This window comes from Ovis canadensis, chromosome 18 (genome assembly GCF_042477335.2).
Source record: "Ovis canadensis isolate MfBH-ARS-UI-01 breed Bighorn chromosome 18, ARS-UI_OviCan_v2, whole genome shotgun sequence".
NCBI lineage: Eukaryota > Metazoa > Chordata > Mammalia > Artiodactyla > Bovidae > Ovis > Ovis canadensis.
The window spans coordinates 32,300,760-32,316,653 of record NC_091262.1 but is presented as its reverse complement, the minus strand read 5'-3'; the positions used below and the strand labels follow the sequence as shown (position 1 = coordinate 32,316,653).

Sequence of the window (15,894 nt, the reverse complement as noted above, 5' to 3'; positions counted from 1 at the left end):
AATTATCCCCAGCAACCCAAGGAAACACAACCCTTGATATAAGTAGTAGTCAGGATACTATTGTTACTCCTGGAGAGACACCAACTGTTATTTCAACAGGAATATTGGGACCCCTTCCACAGGGCACAGTTGAATTATTGTTAGGAAGATCAGGGCTGACTTCCCGGGGAGTTCAAATTCATACCGGAGTTATAGCCAGTGATTATGAAGGAGAATTGGAGGTTATGGCCTCTATTGCTCTTCCCTGGGAGGTTTCCAAAGGGGATAGAATTGCTCAGCGTTTAATTCTACCTTATGTGGGTATAGGACATTCGGACAAAAAGCAGGGCTCTAGGGGATTTGGAAGCACAGGAAAGGCTGGTATTTTTCTCACTGAAAAAATTTTAGAATCCAGACCTACCTAACAAGTCAATATAAGTGGCAAAAACTTTCAAGGTTTAATAGATACTGGAGCCGATGTTTCTATCATCAGCTCTCAACATCGGCCTAAAGTGTCGCTGACCAGGCCTGCTCCAATATCTATTGTAGGTCCGGGACAGGCACAAGGACTAAAGCAGAGCACTGTGGTATCGTCTTGTTCAGGGCCTAATAAACAACTAGCCACTATCCAACTTTATGTTGCTGATATACCTGTCAATCTACGGGGTCGTGATCTCTTGGAACAATGACATGCTGACATACATATCCCTCCAAATCAATATAGCGAGGCCAGTCGCTGAATTATGTTCAGTCAGGGTTATATACCAGGATTGGGACTGGACACAAATCAACAAGAAAGATTTATCCTTTGACTACTCAAGATTTCAAACCGCCCCCTTTTCATTAGTGTCCACTGCTCATATTAATCTTCCTCCACCCACACCCATACCTCTTAATTGGGAAACTGATCAGCCTGTGTGGATAGAGCTGCTGCTGCTGCTGCTGCTGAGTCGCTTCAGTCGTGTCCAACTCTGTGCGACCCCATGGATGGCAGCCCACCAGGTTCCCCCATCCCTGGGATTCTCCAGGCAAGAACACTGGAGTGGGTTGCCATTTCCTTCTCCCATGCATGAAAGTGAAAAGTGAAAGTGAAGTCGCTCAGTCGTGTCTGACTCTTCGCGACCCCATGGACTGCAGCCTACCAGGCTCCTCCATCCATGGGATTTTCCAGGCAAGAGTACTGGAGTGGGGTGCCATCGCCTTCTCTGACAGATGGGACTAGCTGAGGTAAAACAGGATATACAGGCACGTTTATGCTAGTTATTTAAACACACATTACAAAATATTGCCCAAACAGTTAACATCTTATCAGATTCTCAATATTCTGTACATGTAACTAAACATATAGAAACAGCAACTATTAAGGATACTATCCTATCCACATTATATACACTTTTTATAAATTTACAAAAAGTGATTAGATACCAACAGTTTCCCTCCTACAGTACTCATACTCCAGGTCATACTGACTTACCAGGGCCTCTAACAGTTCAGTTCAGTCGCTCAGGTGTCTCTGACTCTTTGCGACCCCGTGGACTGCAGCATGCCAGGCCTTCCTGTCCAAGGCCTCCCTATCCATCACCAACTTCTGGAGTTTGCTCAAACTCATGTCCATTGAGTCGGAGATGCCATCCAACCATCTCGGAAATGATCAAGCCAATGCCCTTTTATTTCCAGTATTTACAGAGGCATCAGCCCTTCATGATCTGACACACTATAATTCAAATATTTAAAAACCAAGTTTCATATCCCTTGGGCTCAAGCTAAACAATTGTATGGACTTATCCTACGTGCCAGATGGTTGCGATAACCACATCTCCAACAGAAGCCTTGGGAGTTAATCCCCGTGGCCTGAAGCCAAATCAGATCTGGCAGATGGACGTAACTCACATTCCATCCTTTGGAAAGCTTGCTTATGTACACGTCATGGCTGATACTAACTCTAAGTTTATCTGGGCAACTGCTTGCTCTGGGGAATCTACTAAACATGTTATTTCACATTTGCTTAGTTGCTTTACTACAATGGGCCTCCCACAAAATATAAAAGCAGACAATGGCCCGGCTTACACTAGTTCTACTTTTAGGGATTTTTTAAAAAGGCTTGGTCTATAAAGCATCATACATGAACTCCCTATAATCCCCAAGGACAAGATATTGTAAAATGAGCTAACAGATCTCGTAAAGAAATGCTACAAAAACAAAAAGGTGGGAAATGGAATGTCACTTCCTCCACCGCAAAAATTATATAAAGCATTATTTATTTTAAATTTTTGCATCAAGATAATGATTTCACTGCAGTAGAATGACATTTTAAAAAGGAACAAAAAGAAATTCACCCCAAACCACCTGTTTGGTGGTGTGATCCAGTAACACGTTCACGGCAGAGGGGGACTCTGACAACCTGGGGAAGGGGTTTCACTTGTGTTTCACCAGGTGATTCAGAAACACCCCTTCACATCATCTGAAACCATATCATGAGTGAACTCCCACGGAAAAGACGCTTTGCGTGGAACTTTGCATCTCCAGTAATGAGTTTCAAAGGCCTGAGTCTGAAACAGACAAAGATAACGATTCCTCTCCCATTGACTTATCGGAACAAGATCCCCACTTGGGGATAAAAAATTAAAAGATTAACACAGAAATCAGAAGAGCTCTTAGAAAATAAAGTGAATGCTGTCACTCCTAACAATCTGCCTGTTGTGTTGTTTGCTCTTATCACCACCACAGTGAGTATACCCTTAGCAACAGCTGAATCTAAAAATTAAACTTATTGGGCATATATACCTAGCCTCCCATTACTAAAACCTGTTGACTGGGGGGATTCTATGATCCCCATTTATGTTTGTTATTCTTCCTGGATACCAAGACTTAAAGATACACACCTTTCTCTTTTTAAACAAGAGGAAGGGACTCCCTTCAATGTTACTTATGGGTATGAATTCTGGCCAACTTGTATAGGACCAGCTACAAGATGTCTTAAACTGTCTATGCAAGCCTGGCTGTCCACTAATTCTTTAAATAGTAACTATACTAAGGTTCAGCTACATCTTCTCTTTGGTCTGAGTTTTGCTTATAATAACTCAGAACCCAATGTGAAATTGCTCAGTCGTGTCCGAATTTTTGTGACCCCTGTGGACTGTAGCCTACCAGGCTTCTCATCCATGGGATTCTCCAGGCAAGGATATTGGAGTGGGTTGCCATTTCCTTGTCCAGGGATCTTCCCTGACCCAGGGATCGAACCCGGGTCTTCCGCATTGTAGGCAGACGCTTTACCATCTGAGCCACCAGGGAACCCCATAACGACAACAAATTGGACAGACCTTTATGCGAGCATCACAAGCTATGGACTGAAAAGCAAGATCGTATTCAGTGGGATAATTGCAGCGGGACTGAGGGAATAATTTTGATTACTGGTTCCTATGGAATTGGATGGGACTGGTCCCCTAAGGGGTATGCAGTGTCTAATTGCTCTCATCAAAAGCAGTTCTGCTATCCTCATAAAAGGCTGCGTTGGCAGGTGCATAAAGTCTTTAACCATGCTACTATCACCACTCTTCAGATCATCCAATTATATGGCGTGGTAGTGGCATGTCACCCCCTTCCCATAGTTAGATCAAGGGAGAGGGCAAGGAGGGATTTGGACACTAGCTTTAAGTCTTAAAAGATTCCAAATTTGGGATGGGTATTATTCCGATAAAACTAATTATTCATTGACATTTAATACCAGTACAAATTGGACATTTTATATTCAGGCTTGCGTGAGAGATCCTTATGTGCTCTTGAAAGGAACAATTTTTATCAATGAAAATGTACAGGAACTTTCTTGCCAGGATTGAAAATTATACACCTGCTTAAATTCTTCACTTTATAATTCTAATCACTCATTTGTTATATTAAGAAGGAGATTGGGGATATGGCTTCCAGTAAATCAAACCAGACCTTGGGAAGGCTCCCTTGAAGCACAACCTCTTTTAAAGGTTATAAAGAAGTACTGCAACATTCCACAAGGTTTACTGGACTCCGTAGCTATTATGAGAATCATTGCTATAGCCACAACCATGGCAGTAGCCGGGGTGGCACTGCGTCAGACTATCCACAGGACAATATCTGCACAGCAGTGGCACCAAAATGCAAGTCCTGCCTGGGGAAGTCAGGCTCACATAGACCAAGAAATTAATGAACGATTGATTTAGAAAACGCAGTTCTCCTATGAGGGGACAGAGTACAAAATTTCAAAATTACAAAATCATCTGAAGTGTGATTGGAATATCTCTTCATTTTGTGTCACACTTCATAAGTGTAATCGAAGTGCTTGGGATATACTTGGGATCAATTATCTAAACATCTGAGAGGACACGTTTGTAATAATCTGTCCTTAGATATTTCTTAGTTACAGGCTACTATTTCTAATATGCAGAATGCTCACTTACAACTACTCCCAGAAACTTATTTGAAGAAATTGAGGAAGGTTTACATAAACTAAACCCCTCTAGGAGGAGGATTGCTTCGTACTATAATATCAGGATATATATTTTTGACTGTTTTGTGTCTAATCCTCAGATGAATGAGAGAAACCGAAAGAAACCATCCAAGAACTGATGAAGAAAGAAGTTGTTTGATTGGTGTATCTATGCCTGCAAAAATAAAAATGGGGAGATTTACTGGGACTTCCTAATAATGTACTTACCCAGCCTTGAGAGATTCCACAGAAATAGAAGCTGGAAAAACAGCATATATTAAGAAACTAAGTTAATGATTATCGTTCATGTTTTTCTTAGAATAATAGCCCTGTTACAAACCCCAAGGCCAGACCCAGAAGGGAGTATGACCAGGATCACGAAAGCACGGACTTTGAAACACCGCGTGAGCGCCAGGCATGAATACTGCCTAGTACTTGCTGATTGTTCCTGAGACTAGCCTGGAAGGCAATGGCCTGGAGTAAAAACAGGGAGATCTGGACCATGTCAATGAAGTCCATGACATTTAGGAGTACGTGTTTAAACCAGAGCTGTCTTGAGAAAGATAAGATCAAAGTCTTGTAGTCTGCAATTAGGAATAAAAACTGGACTGAGAGTGGACTCTCTGCACCTCAGTCCAACAGAGGCTGCAGGTCCCCTGACCCATTGCACCAGATTTCGTGTTCTGTCTTCATTCTCGTCACTTGCTCCTGGACCATTAAGGCAACAGGGAGCCAGGAAGAGAAGATCAGCTGTTGTTGATGTTCAGTCACCAAGTCATGTCTGACTCTTTGTGACCCTGCGGACTGCAGCACACCAGGCCTCTACGTCCCTCACTGTCTTCAGAGTTTGCCCAAGTTCACGTCCACTAAGGATGTCAGAGGATGTCAGAGCTTGGTGAGGATACCTCCTATGAGCGGAGGGAGTCAGGAGTGCTGTGCAGGCGCTTAGTTCCTACAGAGAGCTGGCGGGCCCAGTACACCAGGCCGGCCACATAAACCAGCAGGTTGGAGGCTGTCAGGATGGCCACAGCCAGGCACTGGTCCCAGGTGCACAAGCAGGCAGTGAACCCATCAATGCAGTCCTCATCACTGGACCACTGGGGCTTCCCACCCAACCTCTCATAGAACTGGTAGAGCGGCCAGAGGACCAGAGTGCTGGTGTAGAGGAGCACGATGAGCAGGGTGTGCACAAGCTTGACGGGCAGCTTGTATTCCATGTTGCACAGCTGGACATGAACTTGGGCAAACTCCGGAGACAGTGAGGGACATAGAGGCCTGGCGTGCTGCAGTCCACAGGGTCACAAAGAGTCGGACATGACTTGGTGACTGAACAGCAACTGGACAAAGGTGATGGAGTAGATGACAGAGGCCAAGAGGCAGAGGAGGGCGGCATAGCAGGTGTAGGTGTCGAGGTGGTACCAGAAGAAATGAAGGGGGACTGGAGCTTACATAACTCAGCAATGAAGATGATGAGGGTCACAGCAAAACAGAAGCACCAGATGGCCATGGACCAGTTGCCTACATCCTCTCTCCCAGTGCCCATGCTGGCCACCAGCGAGAAAGCCACACAAGAGGAGAACAGCTGCAGCAGGCGCAGGTAGAACCATATGGTGTCCAAAGAGGCTGAGATGGACAAAGTGAATGTCCTGTTGGTGGACATGGTGCTGTGATGGTCAGGCATGTCACTGACACCAGGACAGCAGTGGTCTTCGCTGAGGACCCACCAGAGAAAGACCTAGCTCTGGAGGTGGATTAAGTCAGACGTCTGGAAATGACACAGGGCCCTGTGATGGCTGAGGCTCAGAATCTATGGAGTTAGAACCAGACACCTGGTAACAGCACAGCTGCTCTACAGTTATTCTCCCCACCCGTCACCCTTGGCTTTGTCAAGAAACTTGTCTTATCTCAAAGGTGAGTTGAGTCTAGCCACAAAGCCATGCACATTTTTTAGCTCTTTGCTCTGTATGCCATTATCTACAGCCATACAGGGTACAAGAATGGAGTCGTGTCTGATTCTTTCTGACTCTATAGGCTGTGGCCCACCAGGTTTCTCTGTCCTTGGGATTTCCCAGGCAAGAATAATGGATTGGATAGCTGCTTCCTATTCCAGGATATCTTCTCCAACCCAGGGATCAAACCCCTGTCTCTTGCGTCTTCGACACTGGCAGGTAGATTCTTTACCACTATTGCTATCTGGAAAGCTCTGGTTACAGGGATAGTTTTCTACAATCCCAAATTTCAACTCTCTCCAAAATGAAAGAAAAAGTTTAATTGTTTAGTAACAAACTTGACTTGAACAAAGTTGAGACAATTTATGTTGCTGAAACACTAACATGTTTGATTATAATTCAGTTGCCAAAACACTTATGTGTTTATTTCAAGGTGCTTTCAGACACAAGGCTGAGTGTTATGGCATATAAAGTAGATTCACCATGTACCTGTCTGACTTAAAAATTCTGAATAACAAGCACATCTGAGCCCATGAGTTCAGAAAAGAAGTAGTGGATTGTATTGTTAATGCTTATTTTCAGCTGTGCTGCATGGTATGTGGAAATTCCCCAACCTGTGTTTGAGCCTGTGCCCCCTTCAGTGAAACAGCTACTGGACCACCAGGAAAGTCTGATAATCCATTCATGGATGAGAAAACTAAGGCTGGGGGACCACGGTGAAAAGGCTAGAAAGCATAAACCCCAGATAAAAATAGCAAAGCTGTGGGTTTGAGCACTTTGCTCTACAGCCCACATGTCAGCAGGTCCCTTGTGGGTGGGAGTTCTGGGACTCAGGACCCACCTTCAGGCCCACGGCCTCCTTCCACAGTAACCTGGAGACACGTGTCCCAGCCTGTCCTCCCTGCAGCCATCACTAGAAGGAGCTGCCATCTGAGAGGACACAGCCCCACCTGGAGGAGGGCAGCTTCAGGTCTGAACAGGGAGGAGCCCATGGGGTGAGAGCAAGGCCGTGGGGACAAGATGACATGGGAAGTAGGGGCTGTTGTGAATCCCCTCCCCCGATTTTGCCTTCATGTGTGACTCTTCTGCATTGGGGAAGGGAGACCCCAACTCAGCATGACTCTAAGCATCAAGAAGCATAATGGAAGAAACACAGAATAAATTAGCATAATATTGAGCCCTTAAGTTCCAAAACTGCCATCCAGGTGGGAGTCTGGAAAGATTTAGGACTAGTCCTACCTGTGAGGATTCTCCTGGCCTGGGAGACTGGATAGCAGCTTCCAAGCTGGGAAGAAAGGATTGGAAATGAACAAGGATGCTGTGTCTGATGCTGATGGGGAGCCTTTCAGGGCATCCAGGGAGGGGTGGGGATGGACGGATGATCGGCCCCCTTTTAAAGGCAAGAGCTGAAACAGGAGGCCCCTGCAGGACTCCTGGGAGGAGACAGCCCTGAGAAGGCACCCAGGACTGGGACGAGGGTAGGAGTGGCAGAGTGGAGATGACTGGGTGGGGCGGATTCCAGGGTCCCAGGGGCCCTGAGGCAGCCCAGTAGGGGTCCTCTAACCCAGAAGGGATGCAGGCATGGAGACAACCTTCCCATGGAGGAGGGGCCTGGACTGAAACTGAGGCAAGAGAACAGAGGCCTGAAGGAGTTTCGGGTCTGTGACAGGGACACGTGGCCAGAGTGGCAGGGACCCTGGAGACCATGGAATTGCCCAGGTCACCTGCCCAAGACAGTCCCGCCAGCCAGGGCTGCAGTCCTGCTCACAGGGACAGTGGCTCCTCCAGGGTCCAGTGTGGGGGGAGTGAGGCCCCTCCCAGCCTGCCCCCTCCTCAGGGACAGCTGCCCTGTTTCCAAGGGACTATTTGCTGAGAGGCCCCCAGGGCGGAAGGGCCAGCACCCTGAGCCCCAGTCAGCTTCCTGCCATCAGGGGATTATTATATCACCTTTGCTGATAATAAACCCTGGGACAAGCTGAGGCTGGAAAGAGAAACACAGAGCAAACCCGAGAACCTCCCTGGACTCGCAAAACTCCTTGAGCCCCAATTGCCAGTGGAGCCGTGGAGCCTGCGGGCCTCCTAGTGGGCACTGCCAGGGTGGGGAGGGCACTAGGGTGAGGGAGGCTGGGGTGTCCTGCTTGCTGTTTGCCAGTCTATTCCCACCAACCTCCCAGAACTCATCTGGAATTTCCTTCCCAGGAGAAATGACAGCTTTGCATCCAGGGACAGAGGTGGTTCCCTTGTAGCTCACCTGGTGAAGAATCTACCTGGAATGCAGAAGACCCTGGTTCATCCCTGGGTCAGAAAGATCCCCTAGAGAAGGCATAGGCTACCCTTTCCAGTATTCTTGGGCTACCCTGGTGGCTCTGACGTTTTAAGTATCCACCTACAATGCGGGAGACCTGGGTTTGATCCCTGGGTTGGGAAGATCTCCTGGAGGAGGGCATGGCAACCCACTCCAGTGTTCTTGCCTGGAGAATCCCCATGGACAGAGGAGTCTGGTGGACTATAGTCCATGGGGTTGCAAAGTGCTGGGCACGACTGAGCAGCTGTGCACAATGGGACAGAAGGAGGGCTTGGGGAAGGAGAGGCATGGGTGTTCTTGCTGTGTGACCCTGGGTAAGGCATGTGCCCAATCTGGGCCTCAGTTGCCCAACTGGGAAGCAGCAGATTTGCCTGAGTTTCCCAGCAGCCCTTCCTCCACTCTAATCTGTGAGCCTGGACATGGTGCCCCTGTCAGAGCACAGCCTGGATGTGGCTGAGCCCTGCCTGCCCAGCAGCCGGGCGTGTGGACTGGAAGACAGGGAGCCGGGAAGGTCATGGCCACGATAAAGGAAGGAAGGAAGGAATGAGGTGCCAGAAGGGCAGAGAAGGAGGAGGGGAGATGGTCACCAGAGTTACAAGGAGGCTCTGGACCTTTGGCAGACATTTCATAGCTGGATGATTCTGGGAAAGTTACTCACCAGAGCCTCAGTTTTCCCATCTGTGCAATGGGCTCAATACCTTCTTTAATTAACGAAATCATGTAAACAGCTTATCAGAAGGCCTGTCACATGGCATACTCAATCGATGCCAGCTGCCTGTTCTCCTCCCTCTCTCCCTCACAGAGGACCCAGCAGGCCCTTGGCCCATTCTGGACATAGCACATACAAGCTTGATTTCCTCCAGGTCAGAGGTTGCAAACCACTTTGTATTGAAGGTGATCCAAGGATGTGTTCGGTGTCCCTTCAGTGTTTTCAGAAAGAGATGGTATAGAATTGGTGTTATTTATTTCTGTTGCTTTTGGCAGCTGCAAAGTGTTTGAATTTCACACGAAAATCCACATTTCCAGCTCCTTTTCAAGCCGCAGGAGATCTGGTGTCACTGGGCTGTGTTCCTTTAGGGTGGGGAGAAGCTGAGCAAATTCTCTGCCATTTATATTATTTTTGGTTTTCATCTCTGTTTAGTATTTTCTACATTTTCTTCTTCTCATGTTTAACTGACATAAAGCAGGACTGTGATCATCTCAAAAGTGCCCCATCCCCCCTCTTGGGTGTGGCCAAGAGTGTCCATCCCTTCATCCAGGGAGCATCCAGGTCCTCAACTTCATGTACAGCCTTCAACACATTTCACAGGTTCTGATCATATGTAGACATGTGTGTGCATACATTCACACATGTTTGTAAGGAGTATCTGTATCTTTTTTCCCTGTTTTATAAACATGAGACCATATCATCACACACCACATCTTGCTTTTCCACCACCCCCGACAGGTGCAGCTCGTCCTCTCCTGGGACACTTGTCCTCTCCATCCCCTTTACTTATTTCCTTCCCTCATGGCTCCTGTGGGCATTTGGACTGACCCCCTCTTCTCTAGATCAGTGGACCCTTCCCTGTGAGTCTCAGACACCGGGACACAGGGTATGACAAGGGATCCTGGGATCCATGTGACCACCATGCTCTAGAGCAGGAGGTCAGCAAGTTTTTCTGGAAACTATAAAAAATATGTGACAAATAATATATTTTTCATTTCTGGAAGTTCATCTTGAAAGTTTCCTAGGGCTATTATCACAAGCCTGGTGGCTTAAAACAACAGAAATGTATTCTCTCACAGTTCCAGAGGTCAGTGTTTTGAAACAACGTGTCAACAGGGCTGTGCTGTCTCTGATGCCCCAGGAAAGGGTCTCTCTTTGCCTCTTTTAGCTTCTGGAGGCCCCTTACCTTGTGGCTGTGTTACTGAACTCAGGCTTGTGTCTTCAGTCCTCAAGAAGCCAAATACCGAGAGATGAGTGTCAGGATTTGTCTGGGACAAGGAGCCGCTCCTCCGCTGTGAATACAATCACCACCCGTGTCTGCATCAGCCCATGTTGGGCGGTGGGTTAAAAAAAGTACTAATGAACATTTCCACCAATTTTTGTGAATCGTCTTGGTATGGAGGATTTTCTTTTTTCCAGTTTAGTAGGTCTGAGGTGAAAAAAAGATTGTATGTCCAACAACAGCCAACTGGCTGTCCTTGTGCATTCAAACTAAGGGAATTGTCTTAGCGAAAATCCACTTTCCCTCCCTCTCCCCTTGTAAGGGACACGCTCCAGGCAAATTGAGTGTCCTCTGGGGTCTTAAAAGGAGAAACTACTTCATACCACGTTTCTTCCTCAAGCTGTGGGGGCGCTGAGGCTCTTCCTCCCACCCCTGCCTCTGTACTAGAACCCTTCTCCTTCTGGAGACTGGGGAGGAGGGGGCACAGACCCGGGCATCCCCTGCCTGGGGCACCAGGACAGAAACCATAGAGGTTGGTGTGGGTTCAGTTCCCTAAAAAGAGGACCCCCTCTTCCTTCCTTGCCTGCAAAGTCACCTCTGTAAAGAAGTTTCATTTTCTTTTTGCTTTTAATTTGGTGCCCTTGTTGGAAGAATCTTTATTATGAGGAACAGGAAAGCCTCCCACTTATCAGATCATTGACAAAAGAATTCTAACTGGAAAATAGTAATTTAGAGACCCATTCCAGGGCCACTGTTCTTCAGAATCGAAAACATACACGACTTGGGCTATATTAAAATTAAAACAGCATTTTATTCATGGTTATCTACCGCGTAATAGCTCTAGTGTTGCCAATCTGCCAAGATGCATGCCAGTGGACGTCTAGAAGGGACAGATGTAGACCCCTCCCCCCACTACACCAGCTCCCCCAGAACAGATTTAAAGCAACCAAACCAATTCTTCCTTGGGAAGAGAGTGGTACAGAGTCACAGATAAGCCATTCCCCACTCCTGCAGCATCCTACTGACCCCTAAGTCCAAAGAGCAAAGAATATGCCCAAATAGGGGGAAGAGGGGCTCGCAGGATGCATGCTCTTTCACTCCCTCTGTTAAGAGCTCCGCTGCTCTGGCAGAGGCCAGTTTCCTGCCCCCAACAGAAAGTGAAAGCAGGCTGTGAGCAAGGAGTGGGGAGGGGTAGGTATGTTTCACAGCTCCTGGAAAAATACCCACAGATCTTAACTGGGAGCAGTGGACAGCACAACTTTCCCAGCCGCACTGTCCCTTCCACCCCAGGAAGAGGGGGAGGGCAGGAACCCCGGGGACCTGGCTGCTGCCTGGGTATATAAATAACATTGTCATCCAGCTCCGGCTTGACTGCTCGACTGCTCGTCCCTGAAGAAGCCAGTACTGAGAGAAAAGTCTTGGGCAGAAGAAAAGTAGCTTTATGTTAAGGAGCCGGGCGAGCAGGAGAGAAGGTGGATCGCTGAGAAAAAGAACCAACTCCCAGCACGGCAAGGCTCAGCGGGAATTTATACAAGGAAGGAAGCTGAAAAGGCTGCAGGCTGTGTGCCAGGGGTGCGCTGTGCTTCTATCTGGGGAGACTTTACATTAACCTCTGGACCGCCTTGCTGGATTTTGAGAAGGTGAGCATGGTCCTTACTTTGTTCAGATCAGCACCTCAGTTCTAGGGGTCAGCAGTCATATATTTTCTAGAGAAAAAAGAACGGAGACAGAAACAGAGTTAACCGGCAAAGCCAAACTGAACTCAGAACGTCAAATCCGGAGCTGTGTTTAAACTGTTTACAATCCTTTGGTTGAGAAACAAGCAAGGTTACAACAGCGGTGACATTGACCTGCCTGACTGGCACCATGCCCATGAGCTGGTCCTCAGGCCTGCCCTCCAAGCCCATCATGGGGTTTTTCCTCCGCGTGGGGCAGCTGCTCTCCACCTGCGTGTCCTTCTCGCTGGGGGCCAGCCTGGGCATTTGGAAGGAGAGCCTGGCTAACTGGTGCATGTTCATCTGGTGTCTCTGTTTTGCCATGAGCCTCATCACCTCCATAGTGGAGTTATGTGGGCTGCAGTCCCACCTCCCTTTCTCCTGGGATGGTTTTCTTTATGCTATTTCCTTCCACTTCGGCATCATCTGCATCGTGACATCCCTAATCTTCAGCACCTCCTACATCCAGGTCTTTTCTCCAGGCCCCGCCCAGAACCGCGCCATCACCGCCACTGCCTTATCCTTCGTTGCTACTCTGCTTTATGCCATCGAAGTGGCCTGGGTCTGTGTCCGACCCGGCGACATGGTCTGCTTTGTGCCCACCTTCCCAGGTGTGCTCAGGAGGCTGGAGAACTATCTGGCCTGTGTCATCTTCCCTTTCATCAGCAACACTGACCTGTACCGGGACCAGCCGGCCCTGGTGTGGTGTGTTTTCGTGTACTCCATCTGCTTCATCCTGGGGGTCGTGAACTTCCTTGTGAATGGGTGTGACTGTGACAACGACCAAAAGCTGCCCCTCCGCCTCCCCGTTTTACTGTGGGTGCAGACTGTGCTCTCCGTCCTCCTCTACGCCACCGCAGTGATCCTCTGGCCCCTCTACCAGTTCCACGAGAAGCTGGGGGGGCAGCCCCAGCGGTCCAGTGATATGAGATGCAGTGATCAACTCACTACCTTTGTCTGCGTCTGGGACCAGCGACTGGTTGTGGCCATCAACCTGCTGGTTTATGTGGCTGACATGGTGTACTTGATCCTCGAGGCTTTTGTATGGACTGAGGCTCAGCCCAGGGACTCTGGATTCTTTTCACCTGCAGTTTCTTCACCAACTTCTGATGTCCCCTGATGCCCTCATTTAGACTCAGAAACCTGGTATCGGTCGGGGAGTTGAGGGAAAAGTGGATGGAGCCATGGGTAGAAGGGAGATTTCTCAGAATATGGCCTTTTTGAGCATTTTGATTTTGAAACATGTAAGCAAATTGCTTTTTTAAGAAAACAAAATTAAAGTTTGAAAAATATACCAAGTGGAAAAGAAGGGTCAGGGGAGGGATTGTTGGCCAGATGGTCTCCATATTCCCTGCAGCCCTGATGGACAGGCTGGGGAAGAGCTGAGAGATGCCCCCACAGGCTGTCTCCAAAAGCAGAGGGAAGGGAGGCGCCTTGGGTCCAGGGTTCTGGATACAAGACAGGCTGCGATCTTGGACCCTTTGCTGAAACCCTTGCTTGCACCTGGACCGCACCAAATCAATTTCTATTGATTAAGGAGGCCAAGAACCCTGGTCTATAACATGGGGAGAAGGAGCTGTGGCCCCCAAGCCCACTTGTTGAGTGGCCAGGGTCAACTCCAGCCCTTTAGTACACACAGTTGATGGAGAAGACCGGGTGCCCAGGCATCAGGCCCTTCCCTTACTCCCTGCCTGGCCTGTCCTCCCTGCCTCCCAGAGCAGTGGCCAAACACTCCCTCCTCAGCTGGCCAGCCAGAGCCTCCTGGCTGACACCAGGCTCAGACTGTGGCAGGAGCCTGGTGTAGAACAGAGCCCGGGTCCATTCTCTGACCCTGGAGCAGCTTCTTGGAAGGATCACAGAGTCAGCCTTCCTCTATCCACCTTTGAGTGGAGAAAAGAGGGTCTCTTCTCTCCTGCAGCCTCAGGCACCTGACTATCTGTCTTGGGGGCCAGTGTAGGTGGTCCATCCATGTGGCCCTTGTCTGTATGGCTGGCTCCTGTCCCAAGGTCCCTGTAGGGAGGCTGGTGGGCTGGGGGAAGGGCAAGGAGGCTCCAATCGGACCCTGCCTAGCATCTTGACCCTCTCAGGATATTTCTGGCAGAGGGGGTGCTGTTCAGGACCTCTGGGTGGGGCTTCCTCCACTGAGAGCTGGCTGTGCAGCAGGCAGGGAGCCCACGCTTTGAGAAGCTCAGCCCGAGGGCCAGACGACTATGCTGTGCAGCCATGGATGAGCCACTGGCCTAAGGGCTGAGCACCTCCAGGGGACTCCGGTCACTGGTCCAGCCTCGCCCCTGCGAACTTCCTTGGCTACCTGTTCATGCAGAGAGAGGGCTCAGCCCGGCAGGATACGTCCTAACAACCCACCACATGCATGAGGTTCTCCAGGTGAGGTTAAGAACTCAGGGAATTTAAATCCTAGTTCATATGACATCAAACTACTGTGCTTTCCACTCAACTTTAAAGTGGCCATACCTGCCATTTGTACCACTGACCTTTGGGAACCTGGTCTGGAGGGCAGGGAGCTGTAGCCTGACCTCTGGGGATTCTCTCCTGTCCAGGCTCTAGGGTTTAGGGTCATGGCTTCTACTGTTAACTATTTTCATGAACCTCAGAAGCTGCTGGGTGTGGCTGCCTGTCTGATTATGACTGGCCACCAGGGAGAGCGCTTCGACTATCTCTCCTCCCAGGCTGACTTGCCTGCAGAACCAGCCTGATGCATACTTTGGCAGGAAATGGGAGGGGCTGGGTCTTTGACAAGGTTAGGGGGCGGTTCCAGAGACCTCCAGTATTCTTGGGCTTCCCTAGTGGCTCAGATGATAAAGCATCTGCCTGCAATGCAGGAGACCTGGGTTTGATTCCTGGGTTGGGAAGATTCCCTGGAGGAGGGCATGGCAACCCTCTCCAGTATTCTTGCCTGGAGAATCCCATGGACAGAGGAGCCTGGTGGGCTGCTTCCATAGGATCGCAAAGAGCTGAACATGACTGAAGCAACTTAACTCACTTTCCAGGGACCCTCTAGATGCCCTCACTCAGCCACTGAGCTGAGACTGGGAGGGGGCTGGGGTAGCAGTGCAGCCTGGCCTGGAAGGTGACCCCCAGGTTCCCCGAATCCCGGCCCAATTTCCTTCCAGAGGGTCAGGCTTCCTGGAAAGAAGAGGAACCAGGATTCCCAGAGGAAGAGCTTCCCTAAAGGAAATCTCTAACCTGACGTCCTGCTGCTGGCTCTGGGGTTTGCACGCCCCAGGGGATGGAAAAGCTGGGGAGACCCCCCCTTACTTCCTAGGTGCCCCCGAGGTGAGGGTCAAGACCCCAGAGGACAGTGTGTGCTGTGGCCCCGCCCCCACCCCTGGCCCCTGCCTCCTGCACAGCCAGCTCTCAGTGGACGAAGCCCCATCATGGGGAAGGAGAGGCTGATGCTCTAGAGAGACCCCAGCTTCAGTCAGCCCTCCTGATTCTGTGTCTCCCTCTGTGAGATCAGGGTCTCCTGCATCAAAGGGCTGAGAAGGGGACTCAGATCCCATAGACAGGGTGCCCAGCACTGGGCTGGGGGAGGTGG

At 49.2% G+C, this 15,894-nt stretch overlaps 1 protein-coding gene and 1 non-coding gene across 2 annotated transcripts in view; one reads left to right on the top strand and one right to left on the bottom strand.

The window, feature by feature from the left end:
- Positions 1-13,630, top strand: part of LOC138423877 (myeloid-associated differentiation marker-like) — a 60,076-nt gene extending 46,446 nt beyond the window's left edge. Inside the window, exon 3 of the mRNA XM_069560258.1 lies at positions 13,333-13,630. Within this exon, the coding sequence (XP_069416359.1) occupies positions 13,333-13,458 (126 nt within the window). The 3' untranslated portion in view covers positions 13,459-13,630. The remainder of the gene's footprint in view (positions 1-13,332) is intronic.
- On the bottom strand, positions 3,198-3,270 carry TRNAC-ACA (transfer RNA cysteine (anticodon ACA)). Its single transcript has one exon. It is a non-coding gene; the product is annotated as a tRNA-Cys (tRNA).
- Positions 13,631-15,894: the final 2,264 nt, after the last annotated feature.